The sequence below is a fragment of the Sphaerodactylus townsendi genome, linkage group LG11 (assembly GCF_021028975.2).
Source record: "Sphaerodactylus townsendi isolate TG3544 linkage group LG11, MPM_Stown_v2.3, whole genome shotgun sequence".
Lineage (NCBI taxonomy): Eukaryota > Metazoa > Chordata > Lepidosauria > Squamata > Sphaerodactylidae > Sphaerodactylus > Sphaerodactylus townsendi.
The window spans coordinates 17,209,516-17,234,987 of NC_059435.1; the positions used below are offsets into that span (position 1 = coordinate 17,209,516).

Consider the following 25,472-nt stretch of genomic DNA (forward strand, 5'->3'; position numbering starts at 1 on the left):
TGAAAGAGTTGTGGACTGTAATCTGGAGAACTGTGTTTGATTCCCCACTTCTCCTTATGAATAGTGGAATCTAATCTGATGAGCAGAGTTTGTTTCCCCACTCCTTCGCATGAATGCTATTGGGCTAGTCTCAATTCTCTCAGAACTCTCTCAGCCCCACCTATCTCACAAGATGTCTGTGTGAGAGGAAAGGAGTTGGTAAGCCGATTTGAGATTCCTTACAGTTGAGAAAAGCAGGGTATAAATCCAAACTCATTTCTTCTTGTTCTCGTTCTTCTTCTGCTGCTGCTGTTGTAGTATGCTGTTTTAGGAGGGTTTTGCCACAAGTGTTTGTAAGCAGTTGAGTCTCCCCAAGCTTGCTTCTGTCCACACCTCTGGTCAGATTACTGCATCTTTAGTTTGTGGTTCAGTGCAGAGAGCTTAACACAGCAAGGCGCAGGTGCGTATTGTCTTACGATATGTGTTGGCTTATGTGCTAATGATGGGCATTCACCCCCATCGTGTGCTGGATGCTTTGTGCATAATCAGCCATAGATAATTAAAGGAGAGCAGTTATTTGACCCCCTAATTATTTTTTTTCACAGGTAAGCATCTAAGAAGGCTTAGATCAATTATTATGCACGGAGTGCTTTCCGCGATTCTCCGAGACCCGCAGTAGGGTCTCCTGCGCAGTGCTTTCACAGTGGGGTATCTGCTGGACCTCAACCAGTAAACCAGCCTTTGGATTATATCTTCATTTCTATACTTCGGTGGACAATCTTGCCATTCTTATGCACTTCTTGTACCTGGGCCTAGATGCATAGTACGCCTATTGGAATTAATTATGTTATTTCTAATCCACTAGTGAACATATTATTTTGTTATTCTTTGGTGCCTTACCCCTCTCCAAGGCTGTTGTCGTAGGCATCTCTGGATTTCCTGTTTGGCATTTGTAGTTGAAAAACCAGACTAGCCCTGTTTCCTGTGCAGACTTACTAAAAATTAGAGTGACTTGTTTTTGAGAAAATCAATTTAGGATTGTGCCATATGTCTGCGATTGAGTCAATGTCATGTTTTTTGCCTCCTTGAGCGTGGAGTTTTGGCTTTTAAATTTCAGCACCCTCAGGACTAGGATGATCCAGCGTATAGCCATAAGAAGATTATGCTGAAGAGGATCGTTGGGGTTTCTTCTTAAGATATGAAAATGGAGAAAACATAGGGTAAAAAACTGAAACCCCAGATCCAGCATTCAGCCCAAACACGTAACATGGTCCAAAATGGAAGCATAACTGTTTAGCTTATTACTTTTATGATCTGATATCATCTTCCTTTGCTACTAAGATGAGGATGCTGAAGGTGTTCAGGTGTTCAATTTCTCTTTTGCATGGTAATTTCAGGAATCGCTCTCCTGTACCTTCAGCTGTATCGTGTGACAGGGGAAAAAAATTACCTCCAACGATCTTTGGATTATGTAAAGAGGACACTCCGCAACCTGAACGGAAGAAGGGTCACTTTCCTCTGTGGTGACTCTGGACCCTTAGCAGTGGGAGCAGTAGTATACCACAAGCTAAATATTGAGAGTGAATCCAAGGAGTGTGTGACAAAGTGAGTGTCCAGTCTGACAACTTATTTATTTTTATTATTGTTACATGGGCACAATCTTTTAGCCTTTTCTTGCTTATTAAATCTGCCATGTAACAAGGCAGAAGGCATAACATTAAACCTGGCGAGCACTATGGCTCTCCTTTGAACAGGGTTTATTAAGCAATACAGGTAGTGTGCCAAGTGGCCCCGTTCAAATGGGAGAGAAAAATACAGGGGGAAGCACGTTTTCTTGGCTGTGGTGATTAGGGTAGAGAACTCTCTATCCAATAGTTGACCTATTAATTTCCTATAAGCTTCTGAATACGACAAAGGGCAAAGTGAATCCACTGACAGTCCAATAGAAGCCATTTTTTCTTCAATTATGGAAAACCAGGGGTTGGAATGGGTGTCAGAGAGCAGACTGTGGACCAGGGAATTACAGTCCAAGAGAAAATGAATTCGCAGCCAGAATCTAAAAGCCCTCAGCCAAGCGGCTGATTCCAAGGAGTTTTGACCTAACTCCAGACAAAGGGCTGCATAGGGCATGCAATTTGGGAGTCCAGTTATCTTGTGAAAAAATTTGGATTGAAGAGAATTCAAGGAGTGGTTAATAGCTTGAATCCAAATTGGGGCTCCGTAAAGCAATCTCGAGGCGACTTTGGCAATGAAAAATTTGAGGGCAGGAGGGATAAAGGAGTGGCCACTGCTGTAAAAGAAACATAGTAATGCTGACATACTGTTAGATGTAGCTAGGAGAGCGGCCTTCCTCTGGGTTATTATTAAATTTAATGTCCCGCCCCTCCCTTTTCGGGTTCGGGGTGGCGAACAACAATGATATAAACAACAATGTTGAAAACATTTAAATGTCTAATAAAATAATTTCCAAGTGGCAATTGAGTTCAATCAACACAACAAGCAGTGCTTCTTCACGGGGATCTTGACCACATGTAAAACAGTCGAGGATGACATAAAGGTGTTAATAATTTGTTGTCTAGTTGGTTAGTGGGGGGGAGACTAGAGAGGGAGGGAGATTATATTATGGATGGAGAGAGAGAGAGTCTCAAATCTTGTGGAGGGCTACGCCTGAGGCAAATAGCAGGGCTGCTCCCAGACAGGGAAAGCAATCATCCCTCTCCCACAAAAATCTTTAAAGCTCAGTGACATCATACTTGTATGCAGTCATTCGCGTAGTCACCTGGGATAAGCAGAAAAACTTCTAGGCAATCACAGATTCATAGGATACTAAAGAAGATGCAAGTTCCTCCTGTGATAGAAGTCACCTGCTTTCCAGGGCCACTGGTAACCTTCGTAGTCTGGAGCGAATACAATCTAAATTTTTGAGAACAATTCTCCAGTTACCAAATAGTATCTCAAATGCAACAGTTCGTATAGAGACGGGAATGGTTACAGTCGAGCTAAAACTTTGGGTTGCTACCTTAATGTTCTAGTTAAAATTTCTTTTTTTGCCCGAATTTCCTTTTTGCCTGCTTAATTCTGTTAGATCTATCTTGGCGAAAAGCACTAACACAGAAACTAAATTGCTAAGGTCTCTCTCATCAAACAGGATATTCGATCCCTGTTTTGATAAATTATTACTTAACAGGCTTACCCTGATGCCCTACATTTTTAATGTTACCAATTCTGAGCACAGAAGAGATTTTGCTCTCTTGTGCTATAATGCTGTTTCCTCGGCATAAGAACATAAGAACAAGCCAGCTGGATCAGACCAGAGTCCATCTAGTCCAGCTCTCTGCTACTCGCAGTGGCCCACCAGGTGCCTTTGGGAGCTCACATGCATGATGTGAAAGCAATGGCCTGCTGCTGCTGCTGCTGCTCCCGAGCACCTGGTCTGGCATATATTGAACGGGAATCCCCGATCAAAGATAGGACTTGTATCTGTCAAAATGGGAGAGTGGAAACAGCATAGCATATTCTATTTGAGTAAAGAAAAATAATCAGAAGGACTCATTAACACCAATTCTTATAGACTGCCCTCTCAGTCAGAGAAAACGTAAACTTAAATTATTGCTATCAGCTAATGAATCGGGAGCTAACTTATAAAGTTGCCAAGCATGCTTGGCTGGCAACTAGGTTTAGAAATAACTGGACTAAGATATCCTGACATCATAATCTTTTAGCAAAGTTAGATTTCTGCCAATTGTTGTGTCACTGTTTACTATAGGTGTAGGAGCAGCAGTGGCATAGTGGTTAAGAGCAGGTGCACTCTAATCTGGAGGAACCAGGTTTGATTCCCAGCTCTGCCGCCTGAGCTGTGGAGGCTTAACTGGGGAATTCAGATTAGCCTGTGCACTCCCACACACGCCAGCTGGGTGACCTTGGGCTAGTCACAGTTCTTCTGATCTCTCTCAGCCCCACCTACCTCACAAGGTGTTTGTTTTGGGAGAGAGAGAAGGAAAAGGAGATTGTAAGCCCCTTTGAGTCTCCTTACAGGAGAGAAAGGGGGGAATATAAATCCAACTCTTCTTCTTCTACATTTATTTTTAATGCATCTATAGTAGTATTTTAGTGTATTGTTGAGGTGTTTATGTACTAAGCTAATAGCATATTTAGTTAACTGTATATACATTGGTCAGTGACTATAATTAATAAATTCCGAACTCAGTTTCGATATGAGAGACCCAAACTTATATTCTTTCTTTATACTAATATTAATCTAATAAGTCCAGAGACCTTTGGGGATGTGTTCATCTTTCTTTCACTTTTTGGAGCCTGTTCCAGTGTTCTTCGGAAAACGCCGTTGGCCATGCTTAATGTTACAGATTAACTCTCGAGGATTCTGTTTGGTTTCCAGCACAGTTTATATTTAGCAGCTGTATCAGCCTCCCCCTAATCCACGACCTCTGCCAGATTTATCCGTGCCGTGGCTCTTAAATGGAGATGCCATCTCTCTACGGACAGAGTAAAATTGAGGAGTTTTCTGACTCAGATGCAGCCAGGCTGGTTCATGCAGCGGGGGGGAAGAATAAAACAAGATTAAGCTCGGGATCCCAAGATGGCTTAATTGGAAATAAAATTCAATTGAAACCAATCAGGCTGACTTCCAAACTGAGTGACTGCCAGCCCGAAATCTGTTGCGGGGAGCTCTGGAAGTATAGTTGGATGGTTCATTCCTCTCCCAGCCTCTCTCTCTCAACTTCCTGTATTAGAAGTGGATGCTGGAATAACCATGATTTTGAGCCACTTGCGATGTGGCTAACAGATATCGCTGCGGTGGGCAACCAACCCTTCATGGATTGATTCACATGTTCAAGTCCACTCCTCAATTACTAGTAATGGAGGGTTGAAGAGGATGAATGTTAAGTGAGAAGCCATTTTGCTTGGCTGAATAAGCCCAAGAGCAGCTGATGGGAAATCATAATCGAAGAAGAATAAGAATTTCCATTTATACCCTGCCTTTTTCTGCTGTAAGGCGACACAAGGTGGCTTACAAACTCCTTTCCCTTCCTCTCCCCACAGCCCATACCTTGTGAGGTAGGTGGGGCTGAGAGAGTTCCCAAGAACTGTGACTAGCCCAAGGTCACCCAGCAGGAATGTGCGGAAACACATCTGGTTCACCAGATAAGAGTCCACAACTCCTGTGAAGGAGTGTGGAAAGAAATCCAGTTCTCCAGATTTGCCGCTCATGTGGAGGAGTGGGGAAACAAACCCTGTTCTCCAGATTAGAGTCCACTGCTCTTAACCACCGGACCGCACTGACTGATCAGGTGTCTCATATTTTGGAGAGATGGTGCTGGATCCTGTGAGAAATCCAACTGATCGAGTGGTAGTAATTTCTGCCTTCCCACTGCAGACCTTTCATCTCCCCCCAATCATGATTTTCCTGAAAGTGCTCTGCCCTCCAAAACAGCATTTGCAAGTATTTGGAGTGCAGCAGGAGGGGGAGACAGAAAAGGCATGACGGAAGGATTTCTATCAGTGGAGACTGTCAGTGGGATCCAAGCAGTATACTGAGCTAGTCCTTCAGACTCTGGATTATTTCTTCTGGGGGAAAGAAGAGACTTCCTTGAGCAAGCCACTGTTTTGGTGTCCTTTTCCAATTATGGTTAAAAAAAACACCTTGCTTTTAGGAGAAGGAAATGTGTGAAAACAAATCTGATCTAGATTTGTTTTCTTAGGTCAGGGGTCTGCAACCTGCGGCTCTCCAGATGTTCATGGACTACAATTCTCAATTGGCCATGCTGGCAGGGGCTGATGGGAATTGTAGTCCATTAACATCTGGAGAGCCGCAGGTTGCAGACCGCTGTCTTAGGTGTACCAACCAATATCAGGTAATTGTTTGAAAAGTCTAAACCACTTTGGATTGAATCAGTCTTTCACATGAATTTCTAAACCTTAGTTGCTCACAACACCTTCAGTAGCTCACTATTTGTGGTTCAACAAAACGAAAACTAGGTTTCCTCTGCCTAAATGAAGTTATCCTACCTGGTCCCCTGGAGGTGGTTCATAGTCACCTATGATGGCCAAGCAAGTGGCTTTTTACAAGCCCGGGTTGGCGATTACCCCGTTCAGAAGATTAGGAACTTAGTATAATTTTTCCCCCATCTCGTTTTCGTCCCAGGCTCTTGCAATTCCAGAGAACAGTCCTCGGCACGGATTCTGACCTCCCAGACGAGCTGCTTTACGGAAGAGCTGGCTACTTGTATGCCTTGCTTTATTTGAATACTGAAATTGGCCCCAACACTGTGCCCCAGTCAGTTATCAAAGAGGTAAGCGAATCAGTGATCTGTCATCCATGGTTTTGCATGCTGCCCCAGATGGTAGGACGTTCCAGGAAGGAAAGATCGCTGAAAATATTTTGCAACTCCCCCATCTTGCTCTTTCTAAATTTCCACTTCCATATACGGCATTTGGAACTCTGGTCCTGATGAATCGTTTTCTGAATTCCCATGCCCTTCTTTCTACATAATTCCTGGATGGGAATTCTTTTTTAAAGTCAACTATGTTCTCATCATGATAGAAGGACGGCTGCTGGTATTGCTGTGTGGAAGTTTGCTGTGTTCCTATTTCTGGGTGTCGAGATAAATAAGGAAGGTGGCTGGAAGATTGTCTTTCCATGCAAGATTGGAGACACAGCCCAGCTTTTTTAGGGAACTAAGTCCAGTAGCTTCCAAAATTGCTGCCTTTGTGGGTTATGATGTTGAAGAATGAGATTTCTCTAAAAGGGTCCCCTAAGTACTGTTGTGTCTCAGTTACACAGTAGAAAGGGTATTCCGCCTCCAAAGAAGCTGTAGTAATCTATATATATAAAAAGCTAATAGTGTTTTTGTTGATGACAGTATACCTCAGTAACTGCTGGGCCAATTCCTCTGAAAATTCCCAGCCACTATAGTCAGCCAGGCAAGAGTGTTTTTAGATGTTCACATTCCTGAAATTTCACACCTGATGTGTTTTTAGATGTTCACACCTTTTTCCTGGCGCTCGCTGGTGAAGGACATGCAGCTGCCTGTGTGTAACTGTCACCCTTAGAATGTTCGTGCCCTTAGAATGTTCACTCAGATGGCCAGATATGAGCAGTGGAAACAGTACATAGGCAGTAACATTTCACCACAATAAGCCACAGCAACGCGTGGCTGGGCCCCGCTAGTTATTTTTAAAAGGTATAATTGTTAGTTGAAGCAGGGGCAGTACTGTTCAAACCAAGTGATGTCACAAGAGCCGTCAAATAGATGGACAACACATTGGTAAAATCACATCCTGTATATCTCTGGTGGGGTGGGGTAGAGAATCTATTTTTTCCTTCAACCAAGTTCTTCTGCTTACAAAATCCAATATTCTAGTAACAAACATACTAGGTCAGGGGTAGGGAAGCTGCGGCTCTCCAGATGTTCAGGAACTACAATTCCCATCAGCCTCTGTCAGCATGGCCAATTGGCCATGCTGGTAGGGGCTGATGGGAATTGTAGTTCCTGAACATCTGGAGAGCCGCAGCTTCCCTACCCCTGTACTAGGTGGAAAAAGACTAGATCTCTTATAGCAAACGAGTACCAACGACGTGTATATTGTAGAAAAATAGATATAACTGGACAGACTTTTGGAGTGTTCTTTGAGAAGGCAGTTGCCATGGGAACGTTACCCACAGGTTCAGAAGACGTGATACTTGCATTTGAAAAGATACTGTCTGTGGCTCATCTGTTGTTGTAAATCTCGAGACATTTGTTGCAACAATTGCATGTCGTCTGTCGTCCTAAACAACCGGCCTCTGGAATCTGCCTGTCAGAAATTAGATGTTCTCAGGCTTTGATTGATGTCTTCCATTCCCTCTGTTGCTTTAGGTGGTGGATTGCATCATTGAGTCAGGCAAAAAACTCTCCCTGGAGGAACGGAAAGCTGAACGCTGCCCGTTGTTATACCAGTGGCACAAGAAGCAGTATGTTGGTGCAGCGCATGGTGTGGCGGGGATCTATTACATGTTAATGCAGGTAACGTTCTTTGTCATTGGAATTCTGTGTTCTCATTTACCTGTGACATCAATCCTTCCCCAAGAGTGGAGGCTGGTTGTTGTTTCTTAGCAATAAGGGGAATATCCTCTACATTCAGCCAAAGCTGCTCATTTCCTTTATAATAATAGCTGCTGGAACTAAATATGGAAAGCTATTCGTTGGTAGTAGTGCCCTTGGAAGCCCTGATTTCCACCAAACCCCAGAGAGTGTGCCATCTTCTCCCACATCATATCAAAAGTCACCTATGGGTACCTTCTCCCTCTTTGAGACCGATGAGCACAGAAAACCTTCTGGTGGTTGCCCTGAGCCAGAGGTGTCCAACTCTGGGGCTTCAGATGTTCGTGGACTACAATTCCCATCAGCTCCTGCTGACATGACCAATTGGCCATGCCAGCAGTGGCTGATGGCAATTGTAGTCCATGAACATCTGAAGCTCCAGAGCTGGACACCCCTGCCCTGAGCAAACAATTCCTGTACCATCCGTCTGTATCATCAATCGCCTGTTGAAAGCATGCTTGATTTCGGAGTGTAGCCCTTTTAGATGGGAGGAAAGGCACCTCATTATGCCAGCTTCCTTTTATTGGTGCCTTTTTCAGTTGACTGAATTGGTCAGCCATGGTATAACATCTTCCTTGTTAGAATTAACATATTTATTTAGAACTCTTCAATGTTGCCTCTTCTGAGACCTGCTCAAGGTGGCTTACCATTAAAATAGTATAACAATAAAAAACAACTGGCTGTAAAAAAATTTTTTGCTAGGTATTGTGGGTTTCCAGGTTGTGTGGGCTTGGTCTGGTAATTTTTTCTCCTAATAGTTTGCCTGCATCTATGATTGGAAGCTTCAATATTTTGCCTGCATCTATGGCTGACAGTTTCTGAGGCATGTCACGGTGAGACGTGTTTCTCTCCGTGGCCACAGCCACACAGCCTGGAAAACCCACAACACCCAGTAGATTCTGTCCGTGAAAGCTTTCAACCATACAATTTTTGCTAGTTTGTTGTTTTGGATCATATTGTATAGTTTTAACTGTTGTACTTCAGCTTGAGAATCACTCAATTGAAAGGCAGGTTAGATTTATAAATAAATGGCTATACTCTTTTCCACACAATGATGACAGTAAATTTTGTATATTAATCCCCTATTTCCATGGTGGCGAACCTTTGGCACTCCAGATGTTATGGACTACAATTCCCATCAGCCCCTGCCAGCATGGCCAATTGGCCATGCTGGCAGGGGCTGATGGGAATTGTAGTCCATAACATCTGGAGTGCCAAAGGTTCGCCACCACTGCCCTATTTCCTGGACCTTCTTTGTAGTAGAATGCTCCGTGGGGGTCGTAGTGCCTACCTGAAAGAACTAAATAGGCATTAGAAACCCCATGGAGCAGCAGTGGCGTAGGAGGTTAAGAGCTCGTGTATCTAATCTGGAGGAACCGGGTTTGATTCCCCGCTCTGCCGCCTGAGCTGTGGAGGCTTATCTGGGGAATTCAGATTAGCCTGTACACTCCCATACACGCCAGCTGGGTGACCTTGGGCTAGTCACAGCTTCTCGGAGCTCTCTCAGCCCCCCCTACCTCACAGAGTGTTTGTTGTGAGGGGGGAAGGGCAGGGAGATTGTAAGCCCCTCTGAGTCTCCTACAGGAGAGAAAGGGGGGATATAAGTCCAAACTCCTCCTCCTCCTCCTCCTCCCATGGAGCATTCTACTGCAAAGAAGGTCCAGGGTGTGGGAGGTTAAAATACAAATTTACTGTCAACTTTTTGTGGAAAAGAGTATAGTTTTCTTTAACCACTCACTGTTTATAAGGAAGTATTTACAACAGATGCTGTCTGCTTTCCCCACTTACCTATTTCCAGTTTTCCCTGCAGAACAACCCCATGCGCACTATGTAATTGGAAGATGTACCAGTTCTAGGTGAGTGGGGACACTGAGGCATCTCTTTGCATGGGGTGATGTGCAGATCGCCAGCCCGCCTGCTACAGCAGAAACATAAAAAGCGATCAAAGGCATTGCAGCTCCTCTGACAGTATTTCCTTGTGACCTGCAGAGACCCTTGTGAAGATCGAGCAAGGGGGCCCACTGTGATATTAGTTTTGACAGCATGTCAGTGTTCTGGGGTGCTGTGTGGTTTCCGGGCTGTATGGCCGTGTTCTAGCAGCATTCTCTCCTGACGTTTCGCCTGCATCTGTGGCTGGCATCTTCAGAGAATCATCAGATCCTGCATCATCAGATCCTGCATCAGATCCTGCATCATCAGATCCTCTGAAGATGCCAGCCACAGATGCAGGCGAAACGTCAGGAGAGAATGCTGCTAGAACACAGCCATACAGCCCGGAAACCACACAGCACCCCAGTGATTCCGGCCGTGAAAGCCTTCGACAATGTCAGTGTTTGTTGCAACGTGGAGGTTTGGCTATTTCATCTCCTGTAAGCAATTGATGAAGGGCCTGTCTGTTTCTAGCCAGCTTCTAATGTGGATCAGGAGACTCTGACGGAGCTGGTGAAACCGAGCATCGACTACGTGCGTCACAAAAAATTCCGGTCGGGGAACTACCCGTCATCTTTAAGCAACGAGACGGACAGGCTGGTGCATTGGTGTCATGGTGCCCCGGGAGTCATCCACATGCTCATGCAAGCCTATAAGGTACTTTCACGCTTTGCCTCAAAGCTGCCCAGCAGCACAAACTGAGCTGAGCAGGGAGGGCTGCTTTTCAGCTAATGAAAGAAGAAGGAGGGATCCTCCATGGGCACCCAAAAAGGCAGCCCTGGTTTGATTGGGAAAGGTTTATTTATGTATATAAATGGGAATCATGAATGGTTTATACCCCCTTTCTCCTCAATGAGGACCCCAAGTGGCTTGCATCGTTCTGCTTCATATTATCCTCACAACAATCCTATGAGTTAGTTTAGACTCCTTTGACCAAACAGCGTAGGAGGTTAATCCACTTGGACCAAGCAGCAGTTGCGTCGGAGGTTAAGAGCTCGTGTATCTAATCTGGAGGAACCAGGTTTGATTCCCAGCTCTGCCACCTGAGCTGTGGAGGCTTATCTGGGGAATTCAGATTAGCCTGTACACTCCCACACACGCCAGCTGGGTGACCTTGGGCTAGTCACAGCTTCTTGGAGCTCTCTCAGCCCCACCTACCTCACAGGGTGTTTGTTGTGAGGGGGGAAGGGCAAGGAGATTGTAAGCCCCTTTGAGTCTCCTGCAGGAGAGAAAGCGGGGATATAAATCCAAACTCTTCTTCTTCTTCTTCTTCTAGACTGAGAGAGAGGCTGGCTCACCCAGCATGCTTCAACAGCCCGTGTGTTCCAGATTCTAGTCTGATGCAACACCCTGAATTATGGGACCTGCATATGCAGAAATCATGTGGAATGGGAGTTGTCATATGGACATGATCTAGACCAGAGATGGCCAACCTATGGCGCTCCAGATGTCCATGGACTACAATTCCCATCAGCCTCTGCCAACATGGCCAATTGGCTGGGGCTGATGGGAATTGTAGTCCATGGACATCTGGAACGCCATAGGTTGGCCACCCCTGAACTAGACGAATCAGTGGAAAAACTGGCTAGGTCCGGTCCAAGGATGCTTGCTTGAGCATGAAAGTTGGATCTTTGTGACTTTTAGCAAGGACATGTTACCTGCCCAATAGTATTATAATATCGATTCAATTGGCACATCAACTGCTTTGCTGCCCTAAATCTGCTAATATCAGATCAAAATATTCCAATATTCTTTCTAGGATACCTAGTGAAATGGGAGAATCAGGTAGACTTCCTTTCCTTCTGGACAATTCTGACAATGAAACTTGTGAATTGGTTGCACAATTTTTACAGGAGGTGATGCACAATCAATAATTTATATTTTATCTTAAACCTTTGTATTTGTATACCTTTTATCTCAGGTTTTTTATTGTGTTATGATTATTGTTATGCCAAATAAAGGCTTATTATTATTATAATATCGATTCAGATTAGTAGCATGTCTAGTAACAAGCTTTGAGGGAAGGGTGGAAGGCACTTTGGGACGAGCATTTCTGTTTTCCACCTTGGGAAGCTCCAGTTATTGAAGTGACATGTAGTTAATAGGAACAAGAATGGGGCAAGTAAACAAAGAAGGTTCAATCTAGCAGGAAAGAGAAATAATAGCTGTGTTCCCAGACCATACCTAGGTCTTTTGTGCTTGCTAGGAAGAAGAAGGAATGGCTTGGTTGAAGTCCCTTCTTCTTCTTCATTGGCCTCTCTTAACACAGTCCATAAACAAAAATATCCCTTAAGCTTCAGTCTGGTAGCAGAACTACAAGAAGGTCTGTTCTCCAATTTGTTCAGTCCTCACTGGTGTCTTCCTAGTAGTTGAAGGTGTGTTCCTGGCTTCCTGGTATTTCTCCTTCAAACCTCTAGTTTGACTTTTCCCTCCATTTCCCTCCCCTCAGAAAAAGGCAGCAGCTCCTATTGATTGATTGATTGATTGATTGATTGATTGATTGATTGATTGATTGATTGATTGATTAAATTTATAGGCCGCCTCATCCCTGAAGGGCTCAAGGCGGCTCACAACATGACTGTTTCCAGAACAGTAAATCAATACAACATAAAATCTAACTCATTAAAATTCAGCAGCAATTAAAACAATAGATACAGATTAAACAACAAGGTTGTGTAAAAACACACACACAGACGCCCGGTCTAAAGGCCAAAAGAGAAGGGAGGAGAAGGCGGGGTCCAGGATGGAATCAGGGCCCTACCCAGATGGGAAAGGCAGCTTAGTTCCAGTTTCAATGGGGGGCAATAGAGCCGCGGCCAGCCCCCCCAAAAGCCCGGTGGAATAGCTCCGTCTTACAGGTCCTGCGGAATTCACCGAGGTCCCGCAGGGCCCGGACAGCTGGAGGTAGAGCATTCCATCAGGCAGGGGCCAGAGCCATAAAGGCCCTGGCCCGGGTCAAGGCCAGCCGCATCGTCACTGGGCCAGGGATCACCAGCAGTTCTGCTGCAGTCGACCGCAGCGGCCTATGTGGGACATAAGGGGTGATGCGGTCCCATAGGTATGAGGGCCCCATGCCGCGTAAGGCCTTAAAGGTTAATACCAACACCTTGAAAACGATCCGGAACTCCACTGGAACTATGTCAGTGGCAGGCTATTGGCAGCAGTAATCCTTAGAAATTCAGTTACAGTATGGATACAAACACGCTTTGTGCGTGGGAAGAAACATCTATACAGTTCAGAGGACCTCAGAAGAGTGTTGTGGCACGGAATGATATGTGTGTCCATATGCACACACATGACACGTGGGATTTTTTGCACAAATCTTTTGTGTCAGGCCGTGGAAATTGCTGTTCTGTTAAGGAAACTGTGGGGGCTAATTGGGGCTTCTGTTTCTTAACACCCCAGGTTTTCAAAGAGGACAAATATTTGAAAGATGCCATGGAATGTAGCGATATCATTTGGCAGCGAGGGTTGCTGAGGAAAGGATACGGACTCTGCCACGGGACTGCAGGAAACGGCTACTCCTTCTTAGCCCTCTATCGCCTCACCCAAGAGAAAAAGTACCTCTACCGAGCTTACAAGGTAATGCTTTAAAAAATGCATGCTGTGTCTCTCTTCTCTTTTGGGGTTTATTACCGAACGCAGATCCATTCCACCTTGATCAATACAGAAAAAGGAGAATTTTCTGTCCTGTCTCAGATGGTGCAGACCCAAATGAATTCATTACACGACACAATGATTATTATTTAATTAATGTTTTTTAAGCTCCCGATAGCCAGTTAAGTTATTACACAAAGAATAAAACAGATCGATGTATGCCATAACAGTCTAGATTTCAAAAGATGCTGCTATAAATACCAAAAGACCATCATGGCTCCTTTAAAAACTAAGAGACTTTCTTGGATTCCACTCTGTCAAGCTGAGAGGGATTTGGAGTAGTTACAGCAGTTGTGTGGTATACTTTGAAAAATCATGTATCTAACAGCCATGGATTGTCTCCTGTGTGGGTCAAACTTGGTAAAAGGGGTCGCTCATGTCTAAAATGTATGTTTCTGAAAACCTAGGTTAACCCACCAACTTTGCTGAAGTTATGAAGAATTGGGGGGGAGGGGGTTGGAATTAAATAAAAACAAAAAAAGAGTAGAATTCTGAGATCTTGCAAGAATGGGACTCTGCGGTAGAGCATCCTCTTTGCACGCAGAAAGTCCTGGGTTGAATCTCCTCTCTGGTTTTAAAAGGACCATGTAGTGGTGTGAAGAGTCATCCTGAGACTCCCGGAGACCAGCTTCTGGTCACTGAGTTTGATGGATCGATGGTCTGATTCAAGATACAGTCACTTCCTGTGTGCTTTCTGAGATGCCATTTTTTTTGTTTGAACCAACAGGAAAGCTGACCGAGACCCCATAAAACTTTGTCACAGGATTGTTCACCATTTTGAGTTGCCTAGGCAACTTAAAACAAAATTGAGTCTCGGAGTAACAGGGAAGGAGGGGTTTCCCTTCCTCACGAGGTTCTCAATATCCTTCTCTTGTTAGAGTTGTCAATCTCCAGGTAGGGCATAGAGATCTCCTGGGAAAACAGCTGATCTCCACATTGCATACAGCAGTTGCCTTGGACAAAATGGCTACTTTGGAGGGTTGACTGTGTGATGTTATACCCCATTGAGGTCACTCCCCAGACTCCCATCTCCCAAATCACCCAAGATTTCCCAGCCCGGAGTTGGCAACCGTATTTCTTGTACACAACATTTTTTGTAGGCTGTTCGACCACCCAGGCACCATATTGAAGAGTTCTTGCTGGCGGTTTAGTTCTGCTCAGCCAGATCAAGCTTCCGGGCAGCAGTAAGGAAGCCTTAGAGGGTCAATTGCTTGCACCTATTGTGCATTTTTGAATAGTTCCTACCTGCATAAAACGACATTAGGGGTTCATAAGCATACACCAACTATCGTTTACTAGGAGGTCATTCTGAACAGTCTCTTGGAGAGGACCTCTGTGACTTCTCCTTTGGCCATTGAGTGGAGCCTGCCCTAGATTGTGGCCTACTGACTGCTCATCACTGCCATCTGGTGTAAGCAACCTTCCATTTCTGCTAGGAATTGCTATGCCTGGGGAACTCGATTGTGCTTGGATGCAGTTCCTCTGGGCATCCCTTTCCCTCCTGCTTCAAAATGCAATTGATGAAGCCATCAGAGGAAGATTGTCCAATAGGCAGGCACCTCTGCCGCATCCTGGATCTGGATTGGTGGAGACTCTCCCTCTAGCCCTTATGCATATCTTGAATTTTAATGCCATTTGTACTGATTTTTGTACTTCGGGAGCTAGTTTTGACTGAAAAGCCCAGTGCAGAAATAAAAAGAAATAACACCTCCATTTCAAAAGAGAGAAGCACTGCTAGCTCAGATTCAATATGCAAACTTCAATCAGCGTAGAATGGATTTTTGGTTAATCTGCCCTTCCTGTTTGCTGAAACCTAATCACAGTCTTTATCGGAGCTGAAACTAATGACCATAATCCGGACAAATGACTGCAATTTGTGCTTCTGATTTGTTCTGCACTGTGTTGCCATTCTGAAAGTGGTACATGCTTATTTATGTTGTTTATCAGGGGTATTCATTATCTTTGTCCATCTGTCTGCTTCTTTCCTCCCCAGTTCGCAGAGTGGTGTCTAGAATACGGGGCACATGGATGCCGGATTCCTGACCGACCCTACTCGCTATTTGAAGGCAAGGCGGATTTTATTTTGGACCTGCAGGAGAATTTCATTTTGAAGCAGGCTTCTGTTAATGAAAGTATCTTACTGCAAACTTCGTCCCATGCATGTAGAGTACTCTTGATTAAACACAGAGCTGAAATGCCTGCCCATCAATGAGATCATATATCTTTTAGTTTTTGCTTCCCTGGTTCTTTATCAAGCATCTAGTCCTCATTAGATGGTTAGGTTCAAGTTGCTTCTTTACCCAACTTTAAGAAGCTCAGGGAGCCATTCATATATTTTTTTCACATGGCAATCCTGAGAGATTAATTAGGCTGAAATCCTGCTAAGATCCTTTCCCCACTGTTCCAATCCAGCAACTATTTCATGCCATCTGGAGCATAAGAAGAACTCTGTTGGACCGGACTGGGGGTCCATCTAGTCCACTCTCCTGTTCCACGCAGTAGCCAGCCAGTTGTTGACCAAAGAAACAGGGTCTGGAGGCCTTTCCCTGATCCTGCCTCCCAGAACTCGCAATCAGAAGTTCCTTTGGATACAGAAGTTCACTTTACAGATCATGACTGGTAGCCACTGAGAAGTTACCTTCTAGCGGATACTCATCTTCTTCTGAAAAGTTCAGTTTGGTGCCATTATCCTCTATCTGCTCAGAAAGCCACCTTCTAGAACAGGGGTCTGCAACCTGCAGCTCTCCAGATGTTCATGGACTACAAATCCCATCAGCCCCCCGCTAGTATGGCCAATTGGGGCGAATGAGATTTGTAGTCCATGAATATCTGGAGAGCCGCAGGTTGCAGACCCCTGTTCTAGAACCTGTTCACTGTCAGACCCCTTGCCACACAAACTGTTCATGCCTGTTTGCCCATTATCTGCCCAAAGTCCTGAGATTCATGCATGGTGGTCTCTTATGGGTCTTGGCCTTAACTCATAGGTGTCAAACTCGCAGCCCTCCAGATGTTATGGACTACATGCTGGCAGGGGATGATGGGAACTGTAGTCCATAACATCTGGAGGGCCGCGAGTTTGACCCCTGTGCCTTAACTGAAGCTTTTCCATCTGGCAACCCCAGAATACAGAATGCTGTTTCCCTTAGAGCTAAAAGTGACTCCATGTATCTAGGCCTTCTGGAACATTCTCTCTCCAGTCTTTAATTTGGATTTAATAGATTTAGTTGGTCTGTGTTTATTGCTTTTATGGGGTATTATTAATGGGCCACTGTAGTTGAGTTTGATTAATATTATATGTAACGTTGATGTGTGGGGGGGGAGTACGTATTTTCACTTTTGAAGAGTTTGAAGAAGAGTGTGGATTTATACCCTGCTTTTCTTAACTGTAAGGAGTCTCAAAGCAGCTTACAAACTCCCTCCCGCAACAGGTGCCCTATGAGGTAGGTGGGGCTGAAAGAGTTCTGAGAGAACTGTGACTAGCCCAAGGTCACCCAGCAGGCTTCGTGTATAGGAAGCAAACCTGAGTCCCTTTCTCATGTGGAGGAGTGAGGAATCAAACCTGGTTTTCCAGGTTAGAGTCCACCACTCTTAATATCATGCTGGCTCTCATTGTTTAGTGGAAAGATGGTTCGTTAAATGTATCAAATGATATGGCCCAGCTACAAAGCTTAGCTGATAGGAGTTGGAGATGAAATCCTAGTGTGAGGATTCTCCTGATAAGTGAGCTTAAATGTTCATCTTACTGTGGCCATGACCCGGCAAATGTCACAGATGCCTCTTTCCTTAATTAATGGCACCTCAGTAAAAGTTGCGGTCAAGTCTATCGCTGTGATTGGCAGCCCAGTCTTTTGTCTGTTTCCTTAGGAAGAAACCCAGCTGGAGTTCAACGGGAGTATGTCCTAGAAAACTTAGTACACGATTACAGTTACAGTTGTCAGCAATTTTTGTTTACTTGACTGCTTTGAGATGAATGTTTTGTTCTGTTCTCCACAGAAAGTGGTCCCTGTGGGGATATATCCAGTGTAACTGAAATATGTTGGTGTCCAGAGAGTCAGATTATAGAAGCCAGTTTATGGGGTGTTTGCCCCCCCCCACCACCACCACCACACACACACCTGGAGAGCCAGTGTGGTGTAGTGGTTAAGAGCAGGTGCACTCGGATCTGGAGAACCAGGTTTGATTCCCCGCTCTGCCACTTGAGCTGTGGAGGCTTATCTGGGGAACCAGATTAGCTTGTGTACTCCAACACATTCCTGCTGGGTGACCTTGGGCTAATCACAGTTCTTTGGAACTCTCTCAGCCCCGCCCACCTCACAGGGTGTTTGTTATTGGGGGGGAAAGGGAAAGGGGATTGTAAACCCTTTTGAGTCTCCTTGCAGGAGAGAAAGGGGGGATATAAATCCAAACTCTTCTTATTATTGAAATACCATCATTTAAATAAGACAACGAGATTCAACACTGAGCTGGCAGTTTCCATACAGTGAATCTTGGTTGCCCTCTGTTGTTAATATGTGAAAATGCAGAATCGTTTGAGAGCATCTACAGCAATACTTGGGGTAAGCTTTGTCCACTGCAATAACCTGATTGGTTCCTTCACAGAGACGTTCTTTATGTAGCATAGCGTTGGAGTAGGGTGGTGGCGGCAGGCTGATAAACTCTTCCACTCTGCGCTGTGGCACGCTCCCCTATTGGCAAGCAGGAAAAACCACAACCCATTTCAATACTTACCCATTTCAATACTTTTGCATTTTTTAAAGTCAATTGCATTGTATCCGCATACAAGAGTTGAAGGTATTTTAAACGTGCAAAAGAGGATTTAGTTTTTTTCTTCAGCAACCAAGTCTGTTCTCTCACTTGAAGCTGGTATAACGCAAGATGTGTAGTAGATTGGATGGGGGGTGGGTGGGTGGGGGGGGGGGTGGTAGTCAGTTTCCAATTCCTTTTGTTCTTCTGAAATACTTCTATCCTGAATCTCCAAAGCTCAGAGTGGCTCACAGGTAGGGTCAGCTGTGAGGACCCTATTTGGGTGGAAAGGCGGCACAGAAATTGTTTCAATGTATAGAAGCCATTAGTGCAGCTGTAATTGAATGTAAAAAGGGGTGATGGCTTTTTAAAAAAAATTATCTCTGGTGCTTAAATTTCCCTCTATTGAACTCTGTAAACATTCCCATCAGCTCCTCGGAGGCATGCAAAGGCCAAAGTAAAAAGCCAGATTTTACAGGCTTTTCTACATGCTAGTGTAGGCGCAGAACAAGTATTGAAAAATCTTTTAAGTTTCCATACTGATATTTTCTCTCATTGCATTGCCTTTATGATTTTATGCTTTAATTATGATTAATTAAAGATGAACCAAAGTAGGCCTTTTGCTTTCTGGCTTTTGTTACTAGCCAGATCAGCAAAAAGCCTGGATGAAATACCCTTTGTTCTCAATTCTACATGGGAATGTATGAGATTATGAACTAAGTTGTTTTCGAGGTCTTCTTGCCCCGGCCCGGCACCTTGAGTCTGCTCTTTTCTGATACAAAGCAAGAACATGGCTAAATGTTTAGGCTCTTTGTCTAGAAAAGTAGGACAGTAGAAAACAATAACTGATAAGGGGAAGTTGGGCCTAAGTTCATAAGATGTCAAAGGCAGAGTACTGACATCTTCCAATAAGGGCACTAGTTTGCCCCATCCCCACCCTTTCAAATGATTAATTGATGATGATGAACTTTGGGGTGCTATTCTGATGTAACCTATAAAAGTAAGAGACAGCAGTCATTTCAACGTGGTTCCCCTGATGCTGTTTGCCCGTCGGTTGGCGTGAATAAAATATTTATCAGATTTTATTCCTTTGTCGGCTTAAGCTTTTTGGCTTAAATATTTTGAACCCGTTACCCTGTTGTAACACTAGCAAGGTTGGGAGCAGCTGGATTTCTTGTGGTAATCTCTTCTACCACTTTGAAACTTTCACCAAAATGCCCATCCCCCTCACTGCCTGTAATCTAGCTTCTTGAAAAGAAAGACCAGCGGAAAAGGTAAATGTGCAGTTCTTGATATGTATACGGTCTCCACTGGGTGAGGTAGCTTTTTTGAGCTATTTTGTATTGTCGAAGGCTTTCACGGCCAGAGCCACTAGGGTGTTGTGGATTTTCCGGGTTGTATGGCTGTGTTCCAGTAGTATTTTCTCCTGACGTTTTGCCTGCATCTGTGGCTGGCATCTTCAGAGGATCCTCTGAAGATGCCAGCCACAGATGCAGGCGAAACATCAGGAGAAAATGCTACTGGAACACAGCTATGCAGCCTGGAAAACCCACAACAACCCATTTATATATTCTCTGGACTGTCAGGGACCCTGAGCTTAAGCCAGAATCTCAGGATCTCAGTACCACCCAACCTGTGGCCCATAAGATTTGATTCAGAAGGACATCTTGAGGAGCTAGGCCCAAATTCTAGTAAGAGAATTTCAGTATTTAGGTGCAGATGAAAGCGGGGTGGGGGTGGGGGTGGGGTTAATGAGTAGGCAACACAAAGCCCATTGGCTAAGCAGCATTTTCTGCTTGCTACTGGACGAAAGTCCAGTTTTCAACTTGAACCGTTGATTCTGTGCCAGAGAACACATCTTTAAGGTGTGCCCACCCATTGTTCTTGAAACTAACCTGTCTTACAGAATTATTGAGCAGAAGGGGAGGATTCGCATCTGATTAAATAAATATCGATTCTGCAGTCTCTCTTGGCAGTGGGCTTCTGTATGCCTGGCACGTTTCCTCCTTAATATACAGTCATTTCAGGGTTTCTTTAAATGCCAGTAAGTTCATGGGCAAGGATCCAGCTTCCAAGATTGTTTCTGCTTTTGGGAGGTCCAAGCCTGACTTTGATCCATTGGTTTCAGGTATGGCTGGAGCCATCCACTTCCTCTCTGACATATCGGCCCCCGAGAAGTCCCGCTTCCCTGCGTTTGAACTCGGCCCTCAAAAGAAAGGGGACAAAGAGGAGCACGACAGCTAAGCGTGAGCTTGAGACGATGCCAGGAGCGGCAAACGACTGCCGGGTGCCTCGAAGATCGCTGAACCAACTGAGCAAAGAGACAAGCGAAAAACTCTTTCTCACCTGTTCTCCTAATGGGCCACATTTGTCATTGCTGCATGAAGAAAAGGATTCATTGCTGCTAACGCATCATTTGCAAGATGCTATCAGCCGCAGCAAGAGACTTGTCTCGGGATTGTTAGGAGCCCTCTCTTTTAGTTTTCACTGTCACCTCTGGGTTGTTGACGTGTTCGCATGTTTGGTGTTGTCCGTAAGCGTGACACCCCGCCCCCACCCCGTTGTCGTAAAGCTGAAAACCCATTTTGTGCATGGCTGTAATGGCAGCAGCTCCTCTCTTTCCACAGCCACAAGTACAAGGATGTTGCCTTCATCTGCCACAGTGAACGAGAGCAGCTAACAGAATCCGGGTTCTTGGTTTGGTTGATTCTCCTTGTGGGAAATCTGAAAAATCTAAAGAGGTCAATCACAGCTTGTTTTCTCATTTTGAGGACATCAAGGGTGCAATCCAGTTACAGTTAACCACGTTTATCACCTTGTTGATTTTCCTCGAGAAAACTAAGCACGTTCTGAAATTGTTCTTAATGGAATCTAGAGTACTTAAGTTTTGGGCTGAATGACGTTTTGAGTTTCTTCTTTTCCACTGGGAACTTTTGAAAGTTGGGAAGACCTTTCAAAGATCCATGAAGCAGGGAGAAAGATAGGTCAGCCCTAAACTGACCTCTCTTGAAAAAGGCAGGGTTGGGCCTTATGTGTCTCCAACGCATTTCAGCAGAAGTGGATTTTGGTCTTTCTCAGTGACTGTGTACACTTTTCGAGCAGTGTTTTTAAGGGGCCACTTTTCACTTGTGAACGTGTGAAGTGCTTTTCCTGAATAAAAGATAACCAGGTAATGCTGTAAAGGGGAATGAAACATTGGCTGAAATAGCCTGCTATCCTCTGTTTGGCAGCTGACAGAGACCACAGAATCACAATCCCACCCCTTTGGGGGAGAGCAGACCCCTCCCCTTTCACTTCTGCCAGTGCAGAGCTTGCTCCTGGTAGCAGTCAGAACTATCTTGGGGCTCTCGGCCTAGCCAGTAGGAGGAAGAAATTGAGGAGAATAGTTGACTGCTGCTTTCAGAGCTTCTCAAATGAGGATGACGAACCTGGTTCTTATTCATCACGAAACCGGTTGACGCAGGGGATCGTATTTTGGCTTTTCAGTGTCTGGAACAGCAACATTTCTGTATATTCAGGAGCTATATAGTGCAAGTGTATTCCTCACACCAACAGGACCCAACGAGTTGAGTGTTACTCTTTAGTGTGTTCCAGTTTCACATCTTCGAAGTAAAGCTGAGCAAAATAAAATTAAAAAAAAAATTGCATTGTAGGTTTACTATTTTTGGCAAAGGGCAAGGTTAGCTTAAAATAAACAAGCATCTTCCTGTTATTCTTAGTTGAGGAATGAGCACAGTGTTATGTTAAAGGCCATTGTCTCCAATGGTGCAGAATTTTTGTGATGCCGATTGTGCTGTTTTTGGCCTAGCAGGAAATGGATCTGTCCCTCTTGCAGTCAAGGAAATCCTTCTGTGGGAAGCGTCAGCGGCTTGAGGGGTGGGTGTAAGGATTCAGTTGTCACAATCTTTTGCTGTTGTAAGTTCTTTTCCAAAAAAATAAATAAATATGTTTATCTAAATGTGAATGCGTTCTGAACAATTATTTCTTACCTGGCCCTGTTTCATGCAAACTAGTAGCCGTGTCCCCGTTCTGAGTTCTTCTTGGCGATGCCTGGAGATGAAGAATTTGTCAGTTTCGTTGCCTCCTATTCTTTATCACTGGCTGCTGGTGTCAAAGAAAAATGCAGAAAATTCCAAAGCTGTGGAATTCTTTATTGTATGATCGCAGGAGACAGAAAAGCAGACTTGTGGCTTCTAAGCCCATTTTATACTTTTTGCAGATGGACAGCATGATGTTGTTAAAAACGGCAGATTCTAATCTGGAGAACGGGGCTCAATTGCTCACTCTTCCACATGAAGCCTGCTGGGAGACCTTGGGCCAGGCACAGTTGTCTCAGAACTCTCTCAGTCCACACAGAGGCGGGCAATGGCAAACTACCTCTGAACGTCTCATGCTTTGAAAACTCGACGGGGTCGCCATAAGTCAGCTGTAACTTGACAGTGCGCACATGCACACACATATGTGCCACTCAGACCTAAAAGTAACAATTCCCATTCCTGACAGACTTTCCGCTAACTTCCTCAGTAGCCGGTCGCATAGGCTACTTCAAACCACTATTTTCTAGTTTTCTCACCACTCTAATCTCTTCAACACAGCATGTTTATTTCCTGCCTGTGACCTCTTCATCCATTCCCAACAGAGGCTTCAGCCAATTTAGCATGCCTGAAGTCAGGCTAAGACAAAATTTCCTCCACAGTGTGTGTGCACATAAGTTCATTCAGCAATGACTTTCTGTCATGAGTTCTAAGTGACCACTGGAAGAGATCAGTGAAAGGGAGTCGTTCTATATTCACATTTACTTATACTTTGCATTTCTATCCCGCCAATCTCCTGAAGGACTGAGGGCGGCTTTACAATCAATACATAGTAAAAACATATAAAAACAGTACAAAATTACAAAATACAAGATATAAATGGATGGCTGCCCCGTGTCTTGAATAGTATGTGTATCAATTTGTTTACCACATGATAAGAACATAAGAACTAGCCTGCTGGATCAGACCAGAGTCCATCTAGTCCAGCACTCTGCTACTCGCAGTGGCCCACCAGGTGCCTTTGGGAGCTCACGTGCAGGATGTGAAAGCAATGGCCTTCTGCGGCTGCTGCTCCCGAGCACCTGGTCTGCTAAGGCATTTGCAATCTCAGATCAAGGAGGATCAAGATTGGTAGCCATAGATCGACTTCTCCATAAATCTGTCCAAGCCCTTTTTAAAGCTATCCAGGTTAGTGGCCATCACCACCTCCTGTGGCAGCATATTCCAAACACCAATCACACGTTGTGTGAAGAAGTGTTTCCTAATTCTTCCCCCCAGCATTTTCAATGAATGCCCCCTTCTAGTATTGTGAGAAAGAGAGAAAAATTTCTCTCTATCAACATTTTCTACCCCATGCATAATTTTATAGACTTCAATCATTTCCCCCCTCAGACGTCTCCTCTCCAAACTAAAGAGTCCCAAACGCTGCTGCCTCTCCTCATAAGGAAGGGGCTCCAGTCCCTCAATCATCCTCGTTGCCCTTCTCTGCACTTTTTCTATCTCTTCGATATCCTGACCAAGTTTATTTGAAAATAAAACCCACTGGGCTTCACTAGGATGTGCCTAAGACCTGAATCACCCAGTCAGAAAATGATTTAGACCATTTCATTGTAGTCAAAATAAATATCTTGGAAGTGTAAAATTATGGGCTGTAGAGTGGCCTTAAAAGTTGTGTCCGAAAAACATAAGATTTGCTGGGCTAGACCAGCAGTTTATTCTGGCATCCTGTGTCCACAGCAGCAACCAGGGCCAACAAACAGACACTGTGGCTAGTATCCTCCATGAATCTAACCCCTTTTTGAAGACATTCATGCTGAAGGCCATCACTACACCCAGTGGCAGTGAATCCCACAACTTCAGGTTGGCCATCCTTAATCTATTACCCAACCTTCAATTCTAGTTCTATGGAAAAGCGAGAAAGTATTTGTTGTTTCTCTGCACCCCCCATGCATAATTTTATAAGCCCCCGCCATGCATAATTTTATAAGCCATGATTTTATGGGCCCCAGCCATCTTTTTCCCAAATTGAAAAGACCCAAACTCACAACTGACTTCTGGTGACCCCCACATGGTTTTCAGAAGAAGAGTTTGTATTTATACCCCATGTTTTTCCCCTGCAAGGAATCTCAAAGCAGCTTACAAACTTCTTCCCTTCCACTCCCTACAACAGATACCTTGTGAGGTTGGTGGGGTTAAGAGAGTTCGGAGAGAACTGTGACTAGCCCAAGGTCAGGGTAAGAGACATTCAAAGGTTGTTTGCAATTCCCTGCCACTGTATAGCATCTCTGGTGTTCCTTGGTGGTCTCCTATCCAAATACCAACCAGGGCTGACCCTGCTTACTTTCCAAAATATGATGACACTGGGCTATCCTAGGCCAGTGATGGCGAACCTATGGCACGGGTGCCAGAGGTAGCACTCGGAGCCCTCTCTGTGGGCACGCGCACACAGAGTTTGTCATGTGGGGGTTGGAAATTCACACACACACCCCACACACATCTAGGCTGGCCTGGGCCACTGAGCACGACATGCATGCACCCCGGTGAGCAGGGAGGACTCGGCTGATGGGCCTGGTGTCTGTGCTCTGGGTGGCTGCTGCCCAAGGGGGTGGGCACAGAGGAGGCAGGGATGCTAGAGAGGCACAGAGTGGTGCGCATTTGACTTGCGGCTAGAGCAGGGTGGCCCCTGTTCAAGCCAGTAGGGTGGAGGAAGAGGGAGCCAACCGGTTTTTTCTAAACTAAAACCTCAGCATTCAGGTTCAATTGCCGTGTTGGCACTTTGCGATAAATAAGTGGGTTTGGGTTGCAGTTTGGGCACTCAGTCTCAAAAAGGTTCTCCATCACTGTCCTAGGCTATCTAGGTCTAGGTCAAGGCCTCAAACTCTTTACCTCACATTTCAAGAAAGGTGTTCCAACCCCCTTACATACTGCTGTTGATCTCTTCTGCACTTTTTCTAGCTCTACAAGACAATTGGTTTTTCAGAGGCAGCGATGAAAACTGTACCCAGTATTCCAAATAAAACACCATAAA

At 44.8% G+C, this 25,472-nt stretch overlaps 1 protein-coding gene across 1 annotated transcript in view; it reads left to right on the top strand.

The window, feature by feature from the left end:
* The window catches only part of LANCL2 (LanC like 2), a 37,250-nt gene extending 14,876 nt beyond the window's left edge, over positions 1-22,374 (top strand). Inside the window, exons 3-9 of the mRNA XM_048510727.1 lie at positions 1,377-1,584; positions 6,143-6,290; positions 7,857-8,003; positions 10,485-10,667; positions 13,416-13,592; positions 15,661-15,733; positions 20,539-22,374. Coding sequence (XP_048366684.1) covers positions 1,377-1,584; positions 6,143-6,290; positions 7,857-8,003; positions 10,485-10,667; positions 13,416-13,592; positions 15,661-15,733; positions 20,539-20,654 — 1,052 coding nt within the window. The 3' untranslated portion in view covers positions 20,655-22,374. The remainder of the gene's footprint in view (positions 1-1,376; positions 1,585-6,142; positions 6,291-7,856; positions 8,004-10,484; positions 10,668-13,415; positions 13,593-15,660; positions 15,734-20,538) is intronic.
* The last annotated feature ends 3,098 nt before the right edge of the window (positions 22,375-25,472 follow it).